This window comes from Cyanistes caeruleus, chromosome 34, assembly GCF_971803275.1.
Source record: "Cyanistes caeruleus chromosome 34, bCyaCae1.hap1.1, whole genome shotgun sequence".
NCBI classification, from domain to species: domain Eukaryota; kingdom Metazoa; phylum Chordata; class Aves; order Passeriformes; family Paridae; genus Cyanistes; species Cyanistes caeruleus.
The window spans coordinates 679,771-698,648 of NC_141735.1; the positions used below are offsets into that span (position 1 = coordinate 679,771).

General features: G+C 55.8%; 3 protein-coding genes and 1 non-coding gene across 5 annotated transcripts in view; 3 read left to right on the forward strand and 1 right to left on the reverse strand.

The window, feature by feature from the left end:
• Positions 1-2,798, forward strand: part of FLNA (filamin A) — a 69,930-nt gene extending 67,132 nt beyond the window's left edge. Inside the window, exon 47 of the mRNA XM_086870967.1 lies at positions 1,434-2,798. Coding sequence (XP_086727093.1) covers positions 1,434-1,621 — 188 coding nt within the window. The 3' untranslated portion in view covers positions 1,622-2,798. The remainder of the gene's footprint in view (positions 1-1,433) is intronic.
• A 942-nt stretch (positions 2,799-3,740) lies between these two features.
• Positions 3,741-9,739, forward strand: RPL10 (ribosomal protein L10). Its single transcript, XM_086871059.1, has 7 exons — positions 3,741-3,822; positions 3,943-3,987; positions 4,505-4,563; positions 4,959-5,066; positions 6,606-6,744; positions 8,683-8,845; positions 9,445-9,739. Exons 2-7 carry the CDS (start codon positions 3,965-3,967, stop codon positions 9,595-9,597), a joined length of 645 nt encoding a protein of 214 aa, XP_086727185.1. The 5' UTR covers positions 3,741-3,822; positions 3,943-3,964; the 3' UTR covers positions 9,598-9,739.
• On the forward strand, positions 7,452-7,595 carry LOC147647707 (small nucleolar RNA SNORA70). The gene has a single exon (XR_015281393.1). It is a non-coding gene; the product is annotated as a small nucleolar RNA SNORA70 (small nucleolar RNA).
• A 326-nt stretch (positions 9,740-10,065) lies between the features above and the next one.
• On the reverse strand, positions 10,066-17,614 carry PDZD4 (PDZ domain containing 4). Of its 2 annotated transcripts, none has more exons than XM_086870998.1 (8): positions 17,464-17,614; positions 16,154-16,395; positions 15,540-15,615; positions 15,005-15,097; positions 14,161-14,223; positions 13,268-13,369; positions 12,376-12,468; positions 10,066-11,744 (listed from the first exon to the last, which is right to left on the reverse strand). In XM_086870998.1, exons 1-8 carry the CDS (start codon positions 17,521-17,523, stop codon positions 10,521-10,523), a joined length of 1,953 nt encoding a protein of 650 aa, XP_086727124.1. In that variant the 5' UTR covers positions 17,524-17,614; the 3' UTR covers positions 10,066-10,520. The 2 variants fall into 2 exon arrangements, with proteins under 2 accessions (XP_086727124.1, XP_086727125.1); XM_086870999.1 differs by having other exon boundaries at positions 16,154-16,326; positions 17,464-17,588.
• Between the last annotated feature and the right edge of the window lie 1,264 nt (positions 17,615-18,878).

Genomic DNA, 18,878 nt, shown 5'->3' on the forward strand with positions numbered 1-18,878 from the left:
GGCCAAAAAATCAGCTTGGAATAGGCCAAGAATCACCTTAAAATAGCCCAAAAATCACCTTAAAATAACTCAAAAAATCACCTTAAAATAGGCCAAAAATTACCTTTAAATAGCCCAAAAATCACCTTGAAACAGCTCTGAAAATCAGCCTGGAATAGGTCAAAAATCACCTTAAAATCACGCAAAAAATCATCTTAAAAATGCTCCAAAAATCACCATAAAAAAACTCCAAAAATCACCTTAAAATAGCCCAAAATTCACCCTGAAACAGCCCCAAAACCTCTCAAAAAAACCTGGAAAAAAATTCCCCAAAATCCCCAAAACCTTCAACAACCCCAAACCAGCTCCAAAAACTCGAATAAACCTGAAAAAAAACCCCAAGAAAAACTCAAAAAAAAATTAAAAAAAAACCTCAAAAAATCTCCAAAAATTCAAAATAAAACAAAAAAACCCCCCAAAATTTCCCAAAAATCCACAAAAAAACCCCAAAAAATCCCCCCAAAATTTCCCAAAAATCCCAAAAAAATCCCCCCAAAAATCCCAAAAAATCCACAAAAGATTCCTCAAAAAATCCCCCCAAAATCCAAAAAAAATCCCAAAAAAATCCCAAAAAAATCCCCAAAGATCACCAAAAAATAAAAAAAAAATCCTAAAAAATCACATAAAGCCCCCAAAAAATACTAAAAAATCCCCCAAAAATCCCCCCAAAAATCCCCAAAAAATCCCCCAAAAATAAAAAAAAAATCCCCCAAAAATCCCAAAGAAATTCCCAAAAAATCCCCAAAGATCCCCAAAAAATCCAAAAAAAATCCTAAAAAAATCACAAAAAAACCCAAAAAAATCCTCGAAAATCCCACAAAAATCCCCCAAAAAAAAAAAAAAATTTAAAAAAAATCCTCAAAAAATCCCCAAAAATAAAAAAAAAATCCCCAAAAATCCCAAAAAAATCCTAAAAAAATCACAAAAACCCCCCCAAAAAATCCTCTAAAATCCCCCAAAAATCAAAAAAAAAATCCCCAAAAAATCCCCAAAAAATCCTCAAAAAACCCCCAAAAAATCCCCAAAACAATCCTAAAAACGCCCAAAAAAATCCCCAAAAAATCCCCAAAACAATTCTAAAAAATCCAAAAAAAATCCCCCAAAAATCCCTAAAAAAATCCAAAAAATCCAAAAAAAATCCAAAAAAATCCAAAAAAATCCCAAAAAATCCCCAAAAATCCCAGAAAAATCCCCCAAAAAATCCAAAAAAAGTCCCAAAAAAATCCCAAAAAATCCCAAAAAATCCCTCAAAAAATCCTCAAAAATCCCAGAAAAATCCCCCAAAAAATCCCAAAAAAGTCCCAAAAAAATCCCAAAATAATCCCCCAAAAAATCCCCCAAAATCCCCAAAAAATCCCAAAAAATCCTGTTTTTTTTATTTTTCCCTTTCCCAGGTAACAACATGCTGCTGGTGGGGGTCCAGGGACCCCGGAACCCCTGCGAGGAGATCGTGGTCAAGCACTTGGGCAACCAACTCTACAACGTGGGCTACCTGCTGCGGGAGCGCGGCGACTACGTGCTCGTGGTCAAGTGGGGCGAGCAGCACGTGCCCAACAGCCCCTTCCGCGTCTCCGTGCCCTGAGAGGCCCCAAAAAAACCCCCTGGGGGTCCCCAAAATCTGCGAGAAGTTCCCCAGAGTCGGTGAAAGTTCCCAAAAGTTCATCAGAGTTCTTGGAAGTTGGGTGGAAGTTCCTCAAAGTTCTCCAAACTTGGCCAAAAGTCCCTCAGAGTTGGTGAAAGGTCCTCAAAGTTCTCTAAACTTGGCCAAAAGTCCCTCAAAGTTGGTGAAAGGTCCTCAAAATTGGCCAAAAGTCCCTCAAAATTGGCCAAAAGTCCCTCAAACTTGGCCAAAAGTTCCCCAGAGTTGGGCAGAGTCCCTCGAAGTTCTCTAAACTTGGCCAAAAGTCCCTCAGAGTTGGTGAAAGTTCCTCAAAGTTCTCCAAACTTGGCCAAAAGTCCCTCAGAGTTGGTGAAAGTTCTTCAAAATTGGCCAAAAGTCCCTCAGACTTGGCCAAAAGTCCCTCAGAGTTGGGCAAAATCCCTCAAAGTTCTCTAAACTTGGCCAAAAGTCCCTCAAAGTTGGTGAAAGTTCCTCAAACTTGGCCAAAAGTCCCTCAAAGTTGGTGAAAGTTCCCAAAAGTTCCTCAAAGTTCTTCAAACTTGACCAAAAAATTCCTCAGACTTGGCCAAAAGTTCCCCAAAGTTCCCCAAGAATCCCCCCAAAATTCCCAAAAGTTCCTCAAAGTGGGTGAAAGTTCCCCAAAGTTCCCAAAAAATTCCCCAAAAATTCCCAGAAGTTGCCTCAAGTTGATGAATCTTGGCCAAAAGTTCCCAAAAAAATCCCCAAAAATTCCCCCCCATGATAAATTTGGGGACTTTTCCAGGATTTTGGGGTCGATCCTGAAACATTTCGGGGCCGTTCCCAGAGTTTGGGGTCACCCAAAATTGGGGGATCCCCTCCCCCCACCCCCCTTTTCACGCCCCTCCCCCATCTCCGATTTTTTTGGGATTTTTCCCAAATTTTTGGGATCCCCCAACTTTGGGTTCCTCCCCCTTCCCCTCCCCCACCCTTTTTTTTGGGGGTCTTTGACCCCCCCACGCCCCTCACGCCCCTCCCCCACCACCGCCCCTCCCCCTCCTCACCGCTCCCCTCCCCCCCCTCAATTTTCCCGGTTTTTTTTTATTTTATTGGAATTTTTTATCACCCCGGGGGGGGGTCCCGACGCCGCCCCTCCCCCAATAAAAATCGTTCTGCTTCATTTCGGCTCCGGGGGCTTCTCTGGGGAGGGGGATTTGGGGTGGGGGAGGGGAATTTGGGGTGGGGGAGGGGGATTTGGGGTGGGGGAGGGGGATTTGAGGTGGGGGAGGGGCAGGATTGGAATTTTGGGGGGAGGGGAAATAAAAGGGGGGGAGGGGAGGATAAATTTTGGGGGTTTCCCTATAAATCTGTGGGAATTTCTGTCATTAATTCTGATAATTAAATAATTAATATTATTCATTGATATAATTAATAATATTTATTGATATCATCGATAGTATTTATTCAATTAATTAATTATAGAACTAGATTTTCTATAAACAATCTAATTAACCCATATTGATCCATAATAATTACAACTAATTAACGTCTTAACATGCAGCACAATTGGCATATGAATATATTATTAGATGTTTAATTAATTAGCATTTTTATGCATTATTTATATTTTATACACGTTATCCATTATAAATTTTATTTATGTTAAATATGATATATAAATATATTTTTAATACATATTTGATTTCGGCGCCTAAAAGCCGCCACCTGGCGCTCCGCCCCTTTATGCAAATCATGCAAATTACCCAACGCAAGCCCCGCCCTCCTCATTAATAATCCAGGATGGGGCTCTGTCTCTAAAGTGACGTCACCAAGCACAACCAATCAGCAGCCAGGCCTCACTGCGCCTGCGCCGCCTCCACCCTCGCGCTCTGATTGGCCCCCTCTCCTCTCTATGGTGGCCGCGAGGGCCAGAGCGGCTCCTTCCGTCTCTATGGTCGCCTCCCTTTCCGCCTTTCTCCCGCGCGCTCCCCGAGCTTTTCCCGCTCTCCTCGCGCCTCCCGTGATCCCAAAGCTCCGCGCCGCCCCCTCGGCCCCGGCAGCGCCTCCCGGTCTCGCTTTCGCTTCCCGCCCACGGAATCCTCCAGGGCGGCCAGAGCGCCGCCGGAAGCGCGGGGCGGCACCGGAAGTGCGCGGCCGCTATAAAAGCGGCGCGCAGGCGCCCGCGGCCTCTTTCGCTCGGCGAGGTCGGTGCGGGGCGTGAGGGGCGGGCGCGGTCGGGTTGGGCCTTGCGCGGTTTTTGGGGTTTTTAAGGGGTTTTTTGGGGTCCCGCCGTCCCCAACCCGTCCCGTTCTGTCCCCCCGCAGGTGCCCGAGGCGCGGAGCCGCCATGGGCCGCCGGCCGGCGCGATGGTGAGGCGCGTGACGTCATAAGGCGGCGGGAAAACGTGACGTGTTGCGGCCGCTGTGACGTCACTGGGGCTTCGGAAGGGTCGGGGGGTCAGAAAAGGGAATTTTGGAGGGGTTGGGAGGGGTCTGGGGGCGTCAGGGAGGGGTTAAATGGGGAATAATCTGGGTTAAAATGGGTCAGAGGGCGTCAAAAAAGGGTCTGGGGGTGTTAAAAAGGGTCTGGGGGCTTTAAAAAAGGGTCTGGGGGCGTTAAAGAAGAGTTTTGGAGTGGTTTAAAAAAGGGATTTTGAGATGAAATTGGGTCTGGGGGCTTCAGGGAATTCCAGAAAGGTTTGGGAGGTTCCAAAAGGCTCCAAGGCCTGGATAAAAATGAGATTTTGGGGGGGTTTAAAAGGGTCTGGGGGCTCGAGCCGGGATTATTTGGGTCGGGGGGATTTTTAGGGATGAGTTTTGAGCTCCGGGGGATTTTGGGGAGGGGTCTTTGACCTTTTTTTTTGTTTTTTCCCCCATTTTTTTCAAGTTATCGCTACTGCAAGAACAAACCCTACCCCAAATCTCGATTCTGCCGGGGGGTCCCCGGTGAGTGCCCCAAAAAAACCCCAAATTTCACTGAAATCCCCCCCAAAAAACCCCAAATTTCACTGAAATCCTCCCAAAAAACCCCCAAATTTCACTGAAATCCCCCCAAAAAACCCCAAATTTCACTGAAAAACCCCAAATTTCACTGAAATCCCCCCCCAAAAACCCCAAATTCCACTGAAATCCCCCCTCAAAAACCCCCAAATTCCACTGAAATCCCCCCCAAAAACCCCAAATTCCACTGAAATCCCCCAAAAAAACCCCAAATTTCACTGAAAACCCCAAATTTCACTGAAATCCCTCCCAAAAAAACCCCAAATTTCACTGAAAACCCCAAATTTCACTGAAATCCCCCAAAAAAATCCCTCCCTGACCCCCAAATTTGTCTCCCTCAGACCCAAAAATCCGAATTTTCGATTTGGGAAGGAAAAAAGCCAAAGTTGATGAATTCCCCCTGTGCGGGCACATGGTGTCGGATGAGTACGAGCAGCTCAGCTCCGAGGGTAAAAATGGGAATTTGGGGGGGATTTGGGGAATTTTGGGGGAATTTGGGAAATTTTGGGGAATTTTGGGAATTTTTGGGGAATTTTTTGGGAATTTTTTTGGGCTTTAGGGTTTTTTAAGGTTTTTTTCTGGTTTTTTCTTTATTTTTTGGGAGGGTTTGGGATTTTTTTTGGGTTTTTTTCAGGAGGTTTGGGAATTTTGGGAGGGATTTGGGAATTTTTTTGGGGGGATTTTGGGATTTTTGAAGGATCCTTAAAAATCTGGGGGAATCCTCAGGGTTTTTGGGATGATTCTGAGGAGTTTTGGGAGGATTGGGAGGGAAATTCTTTTCTAAACCCCCAAATTTCCCCTAAAAACCCCAAATGTTCATTTAAAACCCAGATTTTCACTTCTCAAAACCCAAATTTTCACCTAAAATCCCCAGTTTTTCACCCAGAAACTCCAGATTTTATCCTAAGAACTCCAAATTTCCCCTAAATTCCCGTTTTCCCCCTAAAATCCCCAAATTTTCACCTAAAACCTCCAAATTTTCACCTAAAGCCTCAATTTTTTCACCTAAAAACTCCAAATTTTCCCCTGAAACTTCAAATTTTCTCCTAAAACCCAGATTTTCACTTTAAAAAACCCCAAAAAATCCCATTTTCCTCTCTGAAATCCCCATTTTTTCACATAAAATCCCCATTTTTTCAGCCAAAATCTCAATTTTTCCCCTAAAATCCCCATTTTTTCGTGTCCCCTCCCCGTTATTTTTTGGGGAGGGGTCTGTATGAATTTGGGGAGGGGTCTGATTTGGGGAGGGGTCTGTGTGATTTGGGGAGGGGTCTGTGTGATGTGGGGAGGGGTCTGTGTGATTTGGGGCGGGGTCTGTGATTTGGGGAGGGGTCTGTGGTGTGGGGAGGGGTCTGTGATTTGGGGAGGGGTCTGTATGAATTTGGGGCGGGGTCTGTATGAATTTGGGGAGGGGTCTGTGTGATTTGGGGAGGGGTCTGTGGTTTGGGGCGGGGTCTGTATGAATTTGGGGAGGGGTCTGTGATTCAGGGAGGGGTCTGTATGAATTTGGGGTGGGGTCTGAATGAATTTGGGGAGGGGTCTGTGATTTGGGGAAGGGTCTGTGGTTCGGGATGGGGTCTGTGCGGTTTGGGGAGGGGTCTGTATGATGTGGGGCGGGGTCTGTATGAATTTGGGGAGGGGTCTGTGCGGTTTGAGGAGGGGTCTGTATGAATTTGGGGAGGGGTCTGTGGTTCGGGGAGGGGTCTGTGCGGTAATTTGGGGCGGGGTCTGTATGAATTTGGGGAGGGGTCTGTGGTTCGGGGAGGGGTCTGTATGATGTGGGGCGGGGTCTGTATGAATTTGGGGCGGGGTCTGTATGAATTTGAGGAGGGGTCTGTGCGGTTTGAGGAGGGGTCTGTGCGGTAATTTGGGGAGGGGTCTGTGCGGTTTGGGGAGGGGTCTCTGCGGTTTGGGGAGGGGTCTGTGCGGTTTGGGGAGGGGTCTGTGCGGTAATTTGGGGAGGGGTCCTGACTCCGGCGTGGCCGCAGCGCTGGAGGCGGCGCGGATCTGCGCTAACAAGTACATGGTGAAGAGCTGCGGCAAGGACGGATTCCACATCCGCGTGCGCCTGCACCCCTTCCACGTCATCCGCATCAACAAAATGTTATCCTGCGCCGGCGCCGACAGGTGCGGCCCAAAAACACCCGGGGAGCCCAAAAATCAACAGGGGGGAGCCCAAAATCAACAGGGGGGAGCCCAAAAATCAACAGGGGGAGCCCAGAAATCACCTGGGGGAGCCCAAAACACCCGGGGGGGACCCCAGAACACCCGGGGGGAGCCCAAAAACACCTGGGGGACCCAAAAACACCCAGGGGGAGCCCAAAAACCCCGGGGGGAGCCCAAAAACACCCGGGGGGAGCCCAAAAATCACCTGGGGGAGCCCAAAAACATCGGGGGGAGCCCAAAAATCATCGGGGGGACCCCAAGAACACCCAGGGGGAGCCCAGAAATCACCTGGGGGAGCCCAAAAATCAACAGGGGGAGCCCAAAAATCACCTGGGGGACCCCAAAAATACCCAGGGGGAGCCCAAAAACAACGAGTGGGACCCTGAAATCCTCAGAATCCTTTCTCAGGGGGTTCCCAAAATTCTGGGGGGGCTCCCCAAATCCTCAGGGAGTTCCCTCCCAAAATCTCAGGGGATCCCCAAAACCCTCAGGGGGTCCCAAAATCCTCAGGGGGTCCCAAAACCCTCAGGGGGGTCCCAAAATTCAAAGGGAAAAGCCCCCAGGAATTGGGGGTGTCCTAAAATCTGGGGGGAGGGGGGGGTGTGGAGATCCCAAAGGGGGTCCCCGTTAATTGTAAGGGTGTAATTAATGGATGAATTAATGAATTCCCGCAGTTAATTAAGCCGGCCGTGGCCCCTCCCCCCGTGGGGTCCCGGCGTGCGATGGCTGCGCACAGAGACCCCTCCCCCCCCCGGCTGTGTAGGGCCCCCACCCCCCCTGGTGGGGCACCCAAAGGGGCCGGGGGGACAAAGACCCCCAAAAGTCCAACTGGGGGTCCCAAAAATCCAACTGGGGGTCCCAAAAAACTCCTGGGGGTCCCAAAAATCCAACTGGGGGTCCCAAAAATCCAACCGGGGGGCACAAAAATCCAACTGGGGGTCCCAGAAATCCAACTGGGGGGCACAGAAAATTCCTGGGGGGCACAAAAATCCAACTGGGGTCCCAAAAATCCTCCTGGGGGTCCCAAAAAACTCCTGGGGGTCCTGAAAATCATCCTGGGGGTCCTGAAAATTCCTGGGGGTCCCAAAAATCCTCCTGGGAGGCACCGAAATTCCTTTTAGGATGGGTCTGGGGGCTTTAAAGCTCCCCCCTGAGATGGGTCTGGGGTCTCCAGGGGTCTCCCCAGTGCTGACCCCTCCCCACATTCCCCATTCCCAAATTCCAGATCAGGATTTGGGGTTGGTTTAGGATCCCACTCTCACTTTAAACAGGACAGGGGATACAGAACTCATTGTGTAAATGGGTCTGGGGTCTCATTCCCTTTCCAGGGGTGGCTCTGGGGTCTCCCCAGTGCTGACCCCTCCCCAAATTCCAGACTAGGATTTGGGGCTGTTTGAGGATCCCACTCCCACTTTAAACAGGACAGGGGATACAGAACTCATTGTGTAAATGGGTCTGGGGTCCCATTCCCCTTCCTGGGGTGGGTCTGGGGTCTCCCCAGTGCTGACCCCTCCCCAAATTCCCCATTCCCAAATTCCAGATCAGGATTTGGGGCTGGTTTTGGGTTCCACTCTTCACTTCTAAGGGGACTGGAGATACAGAACTCATTGTGTAAATGGGTCTGGGGTCTCATTCCCTTTCCGGGGGTGGCTCTGGGGTCTCCCCCGTGCCGACCCCTCCCCAAATTCCCCATTCCCAAATTCCAGACCCGCATCAAGGGTGGATTTTGGGCTGTTTGAGGATCCCATTCCCACTTTAACAAGACCTGGGATACAGAACTCATTCTCTAAATGGCTCTGGGGTCCCATTCCCCTTCCTGGGGTGGGTCTGGGGTCTCATTCCCTTTCCGGGGGTGGCTCTGGGGTCTCCCCCGTGCCGACCCCTCCCCAAATTGCCCAGGCTGCAGACGGGCATGCGAGGAGCGTTCGGGAAGCCGCAGGGCACGGTGGCCCGGGTTCACATCGGCCAGGTGATCATGTCCATCCGCACCAAGGCCCAGAACAAGGAGCACGTGGTGGAGGCGCTCAGGAGGGCAAAGTTCAAATTCCCCGGGCGCCAAAAGGTACCCGGGACACCCCAAAATACCCCGGGGGACCCCCCAAAAATTTACAGGGGGGTGGGAGGTCCTGGGGTGCCCCAAAATTGATGGGGGTGGGAGGATGGGGGGGTGAAGAGGAGGTGGGGGAGGCTCTGATGGGGCAAATTTGGAGTTTTTGGGGGTTTTGAGGGGGATTTTGGGGTGCCAGAGGGTTCTGGGACACCCCAGAATACCTCGGGGGACCCCCCAAAAATTTACAGGGGGGTGGGAGGTCCTGGGGTGCTCCAGAGTTGATGGGGGTGGGAGGATGGGGGAGGAGGAGGAGGTGGGGGAGACTGGGAGGGGCAAATTCGGAATTTTGGGGAGCCAAAAAGTTTTGGGAGGGTCTGGGGTGCCCCAAATTTCAGCGTGGGGGGATTTTGGGGTGTCCCTGAGCTGATTTTGGGGGTCCCCCAAATGAACATCTGGGAGAAATTTGGGATTCACCAACACGGGAAGAACCCAAACTCCAAACAGGAACCAAAAGCCTCGAAATGAGGGGGTGGGGGGGACCCTGGAGACCCCCGAATTTGACCTCGGGGGGGTTTTGGGGTGTCCCCGAGCTGATTTTGGGGTTCCCCCAGATCCACATCTCCAAGAAATGGGGGTTCACCAAGTTCAACGCCGACGCTTTCGAGGAGATGGTGGCTCAGAAACGCCTCATCCCCGACGGCTGCGGCGTCAAATACGTCCCGGCCCGGGGTCCCCTGGATCGCTGGAGGGCTCTGCACGCCTGAGACCCCCCAAATCCTCCCCAAAATACCCGGGGAGCCCCCCAAAATCCGCGGGGAACCCCCAAAATCCGCGGGGAACCCGAGGACGTGGAGGGGCCCGGGTGGGTTTGGGGGCCTGGGTGGAATTAAAGGTTTTTGTTCCTTGGTCGGTGGCGCCTTTTTGGGGGATTTTGGGGGGGATTTGGGGGGGTTTTGGGGGGGTTTTGGGGGGTCTCAGAAGTGGTGGGGTCCCCAAATTTTGCCTCGTGGGGTTTTGGGGGGTCCTGGAAGTTCAGGGAAGGGTCAGGGGGTCCCCAAGTTTCCCCCATGGGGGTCCCCAGGAGGGGTCAGGGGTCCCCAAATTTGTTGCTCTGGGGTTTTTTTTTGGGGAGGGGTCCCCAAGCTTTATCACCTCCTCCCCCCACACCTATTTTTGGGGAGGGGTCCCCAATTTTTCCCACCCCCCCAAACACGAGGCAGCACAAAAAGGGGTGAAATGAGTAAAAACGAGGTTTCCTTGTTTTTTTTCCTTAATTCCCAAATTCCTTCCCCCCCCTCCCCCGACGGACACACACAGAGGTGGGGGAGGGGAAACACCCCAGAATTTGGGGGTTGTTTTGTTTTGTGGGGAGGGGTCCCAGGGCTGGTTTAGGACCCCCCCCAAACCGAGCCCGGGCTGAGAAGAGGAAGCGACAAAAGTGTAAAAAAACCCTAAAAAAATCCCTAAATAACCCCAAACTAAGCACGGCCACAGACACGACAATGGGGGAGGGGGGGATAAAGGGGGGAGGGGGGGGAGACCCCCCCTCACTTTGTGCTTGGGTGGGGGAGGGGACAAAGGGGACACAAAGAGGCGACAACGCTGAGGGGGGAGGGGAGGTGGGGGGGGGTGTTTGTCCTCGGTGCGAGGATTTTTGGGTGGATTTTGGGAGGATTTGGGGAGGGGGTCACACGGTGGTGACGGAGAGCAGGGGATGCTCCAGACGCCCCCCGTGCTGAGCCAGCATCATCTCCTGGATCGTCACCCAATTATCCAGGATACGGCGGCTCCTCTTGCGCAGCCCCCGCCGCGACCCCTGCCCGTGCTGCTGCTGCTGCTGCTGCTGGGGGGGCTCCGCCACCCCCCCGAGACCCCCGAGACCCCCGGAACCTTCAGGCCGAGCTTGGAGCAGCAATTCCCGGCGTTTCCTCTGCTCCCGAGCCCTGGCCAGGTGCTGCTTGCGCTGCTCGCGGCTCCAGTAGCGCCCGGTTTTCAGCTCGCTCCTCGCGTCGTCATCGGTGGAGCCGCCGCGCTCCTCCAGGATTTTGATGGCCCGAGCCTTCAGCAGCCGGTCCCGGCCGGGCCGTTTGCCCCGGGGCCCTTTGGCGGTGCCGGGGGCGGCGCTGCCGGTGCCGGTGCCGGTGCCGAGCCCGGCCCGCAGCAGCAGCGGGGAGCTGCGGGAGCTCTCGCCCGTGTTGTAGGCGCTGGTGCTGTCGCGCTCCGGAGCCTCGGCGATATCGGCCAAAGGACCCTCGACCCCCGGGCGGGGGTCGCGCCAGGCCCGGCGGCCCCGCTCGCGGAGCCGCTCCAGCTGTTGGGCCCTCAGGAGGTGGCGACATTTGAATTCCAGATGTCGCAGCTCCTCCTCCAGCCGAGCCAGCTCGGCCCGGCCCGCGGCTCCGGCTCCGCGCAGGGCTCGGTACCGCCGCAGCTCCGCGGGGCTCAGAGCGGCGGCGGGCGGCGACACCGAGCCCGGCAGCGCCGGGCCCAGCCCCGGGCTCGATCCCGCTCCTAATCCCGCTCCCAATCCCGCTCCCAATCCCGCTCCTAATCCCGCTCCTAACCCCGCTCCTAATCCCGCTCCTAATCCCGCTCCCAATCCCGATCCGCGCCGCCCGCCCGCTCCACCTCCGGCTCTTCCCGCCGACCCGCAGCCGGAGCCGCTCCGCGCGGCCGCTCCTCCAGCGCCGGGCTTTGCGTGGAGCCGGGCGGCGTTTTGGGGTGAATTCGGGGGGTTTTGGGGGTCCCGGCGGGGCGGGGGGGGCCGGGGGGGCTGGGCCGGGGGTCCCTCGCAGCCCTCCTCGCCCAGCAGATCGTGCTCCGAGCTCTCCTCGTTGCGCGTGGACTCGTCCGTGCGCCCCACGCCGCTGTCGGGCTCGGCCCCGCGGCCGGGCGTGGCGGGGCTGGGGGGCTGCGGGATTTGGGGAGGGGGCGTCGCTGGAGAGACCCCCCCGGGACCCCCACTCCAATTCATATCGACCCCCCCCGGGAGCTCTTATGGCCCCCAGGACCCCCTCCCCAATTCCCTCCCGACCCCTTCGCCTCTCCCTTGGAATCCCCCAGACCCATTTTAATCCCCTCCATTCCAATTTTCCCCCAAAATTCCCATTTTTCCCCCCAAAATTCCCATTTTTCCCCCTCCCAATTCCCATTTTCCCCCCAATTCCCATTTTTTCCCATTTTCCCTTCCCTCAATTCCCATTTTTCCCCCCAAAATTCCCAATTTTCCCCCTCCCCATTCCCATTTCCCCCCCTTTTTTCCCCCTCCAGCCCCTTCCCCACTCCCCTGGAATCCCCCAGACCCATTTTAACCCCCCCCCATTCCCATTTTCCCCCCAATTCCCATTTTTCCCCCATTTTCCCCTCCCCCAATTCCCGTTTTTCCCATTTTTTCCCCGTTTTCCCCTCCCCCAATTCCCACTTTTTCCCATTTTCCCCCCAATTTTCCCCATTTTTTCCCCATTTTCCCCTCCCCCAATTCCCATTTTTTCCCATTTTTCCCATTTTTTCCCATTTTTTCCCATTTTTCCCCCATTTCTCACCTGCCCGGGGGGGGTCCAGGCCCCCCTGAGCTCCCCCTCCTCATCGGATCCGAACTCATCCAGGAAATCCTCGCGGTCGCTGTCCTTCCATCGCTGGGGGAGGGGCGTCAGGGACCCCCGCGACCCCTCCCCAAATTCCCATCCCCCCCCGCGACCCCTCCCCAAATTCCCATCCCCCCCCCGCGACCCCTCCCCAAATTCCCGTTCCTTTTCCTTCATCTCCAGGGGTCCCAAACTCCCAAAAATTCACCCCAAATCCCCCCCAAACGGACTCAGGACCCCCAGAAAATAACTCAGGACCCCTCCCCAAATTCTGGCAGACTCCCCCAGGACCCCTCCTCAATTTCCCAGCCGCCCCCTCCCCAATTTAATCAGTTTTCCCTCCTCTTTCATCCTCGGTGCTCCCAAACTCCCAAAAATTCCCCCCAAACCCCCCCAAACAAACCCGGGACCCCCCCAGAATGACTCAGGACCCCTCCCCAAATTCTGGGACACTCCCCCAGGACCCCTCCTCAATTTCCCAGCCGCCCCCTCCCCAATTTAATTCATTTTGTTTCCTTTTCCTTCATCTTTGGTGCTCCCAAACTCCCAGAAATTCCCCCCAAACCCCCCCAAACCAACCCGGGACCCCCCCAGAAGGACCCGGGACCCCCCCAGAAAGACTCAGGACCCCTCCCCAAATTCTGGGACACTCCCTCAGGACCCCTCCTCAATTTCCCAGCCGCCCCCTCCCCAATTTAATTCATTTTGTTTCCTTTTCCTTCATCCTTGGTGCTCCCAAACTCCCAGAAATTCCCCCCAAACCCCCCCAAACAAACCCGGGACCCCCCCAGCAGGACCCGTGGCGCCCCCCGGGGTGTGTGGAGACCCCTCCCCATTTTGTGGAGCCCACCTGGCTCTCGGGCCGGGCCAGCAGCAGGGAGATGTTGGTTTGCTGCTCGCGGGTCAGGAAGGCCACGGCCTCCTCCCGGTCCTGGATCTCCACCCCGTTGATCTGGGAATTTGGGGAGGGGTCAAAAAAGGGGGGGGAGACCCCCGGGACCACCCCCCGAAATGGAGGGAATGGGGTAGAGGGGATTTGGGGGGGTTAAGGGGTTTTTTGGGGGGGGGTTGGGAGGGTTTTGAGGGGTCCTGGGGGGATTTTTTGGGGTGGGGAAGGGTCCTGGGGGGATTTAGGGGGGTCCTAGGGGGTCGTTTTGGGGTGGGGAAGGGTCCTGGGGAATTTGGGGGGGTCCTGGGGGGTCTTTTTGGGTTGGGGGAGATCATTGGGGGGATTTAGGGGGGTCCTGCGTGGACTTTTTGGGGTGGGGAAGGGTCCTGGGGGGATTTAGGGGGGTCCTAGGGGGTCGTTTTGGGCTGGGGAAGGGTCCTGGGGGAATTTGGGGGGGTCCTGGGGGGTCCTTTTAGGGTCGGGGGTCTCCATGAAGGGGTCCTGGGAGGGGGAAAGGAATTTTGGGAGGATTTAAGGAGGTCTTGAAATGATTTTGGGGGGTCCTGGGGGGGTCTTTTAAGGGTGGGGGGCTCTATGGGGGTTTTGGGGAGGTTTTAGGGGGTCTTGGGGGGATTTTTTGGGGTGGGGGAGGCTCCGAGGGGTCCCCAAAAATCTCCACATGAAAATCCCAATATTTCCCCACTCCCAAAATCCCCCAAAAAAACCCCAAAAAAAACCCCTGGATCCGCCCCCACTCCAAACCCCCCACCCAAAAACTCCACCCCATTCCCCGAGACCCCTCCCCAAGGTTCCAGGACCCCCCAAATCCCCCCCAAATCCCCCCAAATTCCCACCTGGATGATCCGGTCGCCCTCCCGGATCCGCCCGTCCTTGGCTGCGATGCTGTTGGGGTTCACCTGGGGAGGGGGGACACAAAATTTGGGGAGGGTCCCCAAAATTGGGGGGAGGGGGTTTCATATTCAACCCCAAGGGACGATGCAAAATCCGATTTTTTTGGGGAATTTTTGGGGAATTTCGGAGTTTTTTTGAATTTTTGGGGGGAATTTTGGGGGATTTTTTTGGGTTTTTGGGGAATTTTTTTAGAGCTTTGTTGGGATTTTTTTGGGGAGATTTCTTTGGGATTTCTTTGGAAATTCTGGGGATTTTTTTGGAGTTTTGGGGGAATTCTTTTGGAATTTTTTAAGGATTTTTTGGGTTTTTTTGAGGGGATTTATTTGGAATTTTTTGGGGAATTTTTTTGGATTTTTTTGGGAATTGTGGGGGATTTTTTAGGGAATATTTTAGGAATTTATTTTGGGGGTTTTTTAGGATTTCTCTGTGATTTTTTGAGAATTTAAGAGAATTTCTGGAGATTATTTTATTTTTTTAGGGATTTTTGGGTTTTTTGGGGGAGATTTCTTTGGGATTTTTTTTTTTGGATTTTGGGGGAGATTTTTTGAGGAATTTTTCTGGGAATTTCGGGGAAATTTTTTGGGGGGGAATTTTGGATTTTTAGGGAGATTTTGAGGGGGAATTTTTCAGTGCAAAATTTGGATTTTTTTTAATATTTTACTCCATTTTTTTAATTTTTAGAGCTTTTTTTTACACTTTTTGGGGGTTAATTTTTTTTTAACGATTTTTAGGATTATTTTTAGAGACAGAGACCCCCTCCCCAAATTTGAAGACCCCTCCCCAAACCTCCCCCACGTAGATCCCGGGGTCCTCCTCGCCGTCCGTGCGGTAGCAGACGGTGATTCCCAGTTTGTGACTGGTTTTGTACAGCTCCACCTCCTGGGGAGGGGGGCAGGGGGTCAGGGGGACCCCCGCGACCCCCCCGAGACCCCCAGACCCCTCCCCAATTTCCCAACCCCTCCCCTCAACTCCCCCCTCCCCAAAAATTCCATTTTTGGCTCCGGTTTTTTACATTCCTGAAGGTCCCAAACTTCTCCAAACCCCCTCAAATTCCCTCCAAACCCCCCCAAAATGACTCAAGACCCCCCAAAAAAAACCCAGGACCCCTCCCCAATTTCCCACCCCCTCCCCTCAACTCCCCCCTACCCAAAAATTCCATTTTTGGCTCCATTTTTTTCAGATCTGGGGGTCCCAAACTCCCTAAAATTCCCCCCAAACCTCCCCATAATTATTCAGGACCTTCCCTAAATTATTCAGGACCCTCCCCAAATTATTCAGGACCCCCCCCAAAAGGTCCAGGACCCCTCCCCAGGACCCCCACCTCATATTCCAGCTCCTCGGGGCGCTCGGGCTCCCCCAAATCCGCGGGATCAAAATAATCCTGGGGGAGGGGGGGCCTGGGGGGGCACAAAAAAATATCGGGGGGGGGTCCCAGAGTGGGGGGAGGGGTCCCGAAGGGTTTTGGGGGGGTTTTAAGGGGGGAGGGGGTTCATAAAAGGGTCCCTGATGGGTTTTTGGGGAGGGACGGAGGTCCAAAAATGGGTCTGGGGGGTCCTGGGGGGGTGGGACACCCCAAAATGGGTCTGGGGTCACAATGGGGGGGTTTAAGGGGTCTCTGAGGGGGGGGGACGCCCCCAAAAAGGGTCTGGGGGCTACAGCAGATGCCAGTGAGGGGGTGCTGGGGGGTCAGGTGGGGGGGCACCCCCAAATTGGGGTCCCTGGAGGGGTCTAAGGGTCAAGGGGGGGGGTCCCCAAGAATTTGGGGAGGGGTCTGTGGAGGATCCAAGGGCCAAAGGAGGCTCCTCAAGGATCTGGGGAGGGGTCCGGGGGTCCCTGGGGGGGGTCTCTAAGGCTCAGGGGGGTGTCCCCAGGGATCCGGGGGTGTCCGGGGGTCCCCTCCAGCCCCCCCCGGGGGTCGCGGCGCCCCCCACTCACGGCTCGGCCCCCCCCAGGCGGCTCTCGAAGCTGATGTCGGTCTGGGTGCCGCTGTCCACCAGCCCCCCTCCCCCAATTGTGGGCGGGGGTCCCGGCCCCCCCCAGGAGGGGCTCGGGGGGAGCCCCCCGCCGGGGTGGGGAGGGGGGCGACCCCGGGGGCTTCTCCTCAGCACCTGCAGCACCAGAGGCTCCTTGGACCCCCCCCGGGGACCCCCCCGGCGCGACCCCTCCTTCCCGCTCACCTGGGGGATGGGGGGAGGGGATGTCAGGACCCCCTCCTCAAAATTCCGGGGGGGGGGGGGTCCCCATTGTCCCTAAAACCATCGCTGTCCCCCCATCCCCCTCCCCAAATTCAGCCCCGGAGCCTCCCCAAAGCCCCCCCCGAGCCCCCCGCCCACCCCTCCATTGTCTGAGCTCGCCCGGAAGCGGCGGGCGCGGTTACCATGGCAACCGTGGGGGCGGGGGGCGAGGGGGACACCGAGACCCCCTCCCCAAATCCGCAGCGCCCCCCGAAGCCCCCAAGGACCCCCCCCCGAAGCCCCCAGACCCCCCCTCCCCTGTTCCACCCCTCCCCCTTTTACCTGGCCTGGACCCGACCCCTCCCCAAATTGCGCCCCTCCCCCCCCCCGTACCTGGCCCTGAAGCCCCCCCAGGACCCCCCCCCTCACTCGGCTGTGCCACCCCCCCGAAGCCCCCAGACCCCTCATTTACCCGGCCTAAACCCGCCCAGCCCCCTCCCCAAATTGTTCTCCCTTTACCTGTCCCCCTCCCCCACCCCCGGTTCCTGCAGCCCCCGAGCCCCCAGACTCATTTCCTTTATCCCCCCTCCCCAATTCCCACCCTCCCTCCTCATTCATTCTCCCCCTCCGTGCCCCCAGACCCATTTCCCTCCCCTCCCCATTATCCCCCTCCCCATTTATCCTTCTCTAGCCCGGTACCTGCAGCCCCCTCCCCATTCATTCTCCCCGTCGCCCCCTCCCCATTTACCCCCATTTTCCCCTCGCCCCCAGCCCCATTTTCCCTCAGCTCGGTACCTGCAGCCCCCTCGCCCCCAGCCCCATTTTCCCCTCCCCATTTACCCCCATTTCCCCTCGCCCCCAGCCCCATTTTCCCCTCGCCCCCAGCCCCGTTTTCCCCTCGCCCCCAGCCCCGTTTTCCCCTCGCCCCCAGCCCCATTTTCCCCTCGCCCCCAGCCCCGTTTTCCCCTCGCCCCCAGCCCCGTTTTCCCCTCGCCCCCAGCCCCATTTTCCCCTCGCCCCCAGCCCCATTTCCCCTCGCCCCCTCCCCGCATTTCCCCCCCAGCCCGGTACCTGCAGCATCACCCGGTGCTGCTCCTCCGGTTTCTGCACCACGCACATGTTGCAGCCCATGGCGGGACCCCCCCTCACCTGCGACCCCCCCTCACCCCCGGGGACCCCCCCCCGCCCCCTCCTCAGCCTCGCCCCCCTCTCTCGGGGGGGCGGCAGCGCCCGCCCCGCGCCCCCCCCCCGGCCCCCATGGCGGGCTCGGGGCCGGGGGCTCGGGGGCGGCTCCGGGGCCGGTTCCGCGGCCCGGGGGAGGCTCGAAGGGCCGGGGTTGGTGGTTCCGGTTCTGGTTCCGGTTCTGGTTCCGGTTCTGGTTCCGGTTCCGGCTCCGGTTCCGGCTCCGGTTCCGGCCGGTTCGGGCCGGTCCGGCCGCGGCGGCGGCGGCCGTGAGGGGAGGGGGCGTGGCCAGGCCGTGAGGGGAGAGGGGGCGTGGCCAGGCCGTGAAGGGCGTGGCCAACGCGGGTGTGGTCGCGCCGATGAGGGGGCGTGGTCAATGCAAATGAGAGCGCCCGATGTGACCCCAGAGACCCCAAAATTGCCACAGACATCGCAGAGCCCCCCCCAAGACCCCCCAAAATCCCCCCAAAGCCCCCCCAGACCTTCAAATGCCCCTATAGCCCCCTCCAAATCCCCCCAGAGCCCCACAGGACCCCTCTGCCCCACCCCTATTCCTATAGACCCCCTCCCCAAATTATAGACCCCCTAAATCCCCCCCAAAATCCCCTAAATCCCCCCAAAATCCCCTATAAATCCCCCCCAAAATCTCCTAAATCCCCCCCAGAACCTCTTAAATCCCCCCCAAAATCTCCTATAAACCCCCCCAAAACCCCCTAAATCCCCCCAAAATCCCCTAAATCCCCCCCAGAACCTCTTAAATCCCCCCCAAAATCTCCTAAACCCCCCCAAAATCCCCTAAATCCCCCCCAAACCCCCTTTAGCCCCCCCAAGCCCCCTCCCCAAAATCACCCCGAGCCTTTTCCCGGCAGTTCCGCGTTTATTTTTGGGGATTTTTTTTTTCCCCCCTTTTTTTTTTTTTTCAATTTTTTGGGGTATTTATTTTTTGTTTGTTTTTTTTTGCTCCTCGTGGGGTTTTTTTTTTTGGCGGTTTTTGGGGAGGGGGTTTCACACGTTGGGGGTGGGGAGGGGGCGTCACACGAGGTGTGGGGGGAGGGGGGGGCTCGGCTGCCGTTTTTGGGGCCCTTTGGACCGATTTTTCCCAAAAAAAAAAAAAAAGGGGGGGGAATTTTTGGGGGGTTGGGGGGGGGCGGGGCACCGCACACATTTTGGGGAGGGGGCTACAAAGCTACGACACAGCGCGGGGGGGGTGGGGAGGGGGATTTTTGGGGGTGGGGGAGGGGTTTTGGGGGGTTTTTTGGGGGTGGGGACCCCCCCCGGGATGGAGCGTGGGGGGGTTTGGGGTC

Excerpts from the sequence above, each read along its gene's own strand:
- RPL10 (XM_086871059.1), top strand. The coding sequence starts at position 3,965 with ATGGGCCGCCGGCCGGCGCGATG. Across the intron at positions 6,745-8,682 it reads TCCTGCGCCGGCGCCGACAG|GCTGCAGACGGGCATGCGAG; the intron begins GTGCGGCCCAAA and ends CAAATTGCCCAG. Across the intron at positions 8,846-9,444 it reads AATTCCCCGGGCGCCAAAAG|ATCCACATCTCCAAGAAATG; the intron begins GTACCCGGGACA and ends GGGTTCCCCCAG.
- PDZD4 (XM_086870998.1), bottom strand. The coding sequence starts at position 17,523 with ATGGGCTGCAACATGTGCGTGGTGCAGAAACCGGAGGAGCAGCACCGG. Across the intron at positions 15,616-16,153 it reads CGCCTGGGGGGGGCCGAGCC|GCCCCCCCTCCCCCAGGATT; the intron begins GTGAGTGGGGGG and ends GTGCCCCCCCAG. Across the intron at positions 12,469-13,267 it reads TGGCCCGGCCCGAGAGCCAG|CGATGGAAGGACAGCGACCG; the intron begins GTGGGCTCCACA and ends CCCCTCCCCCAG.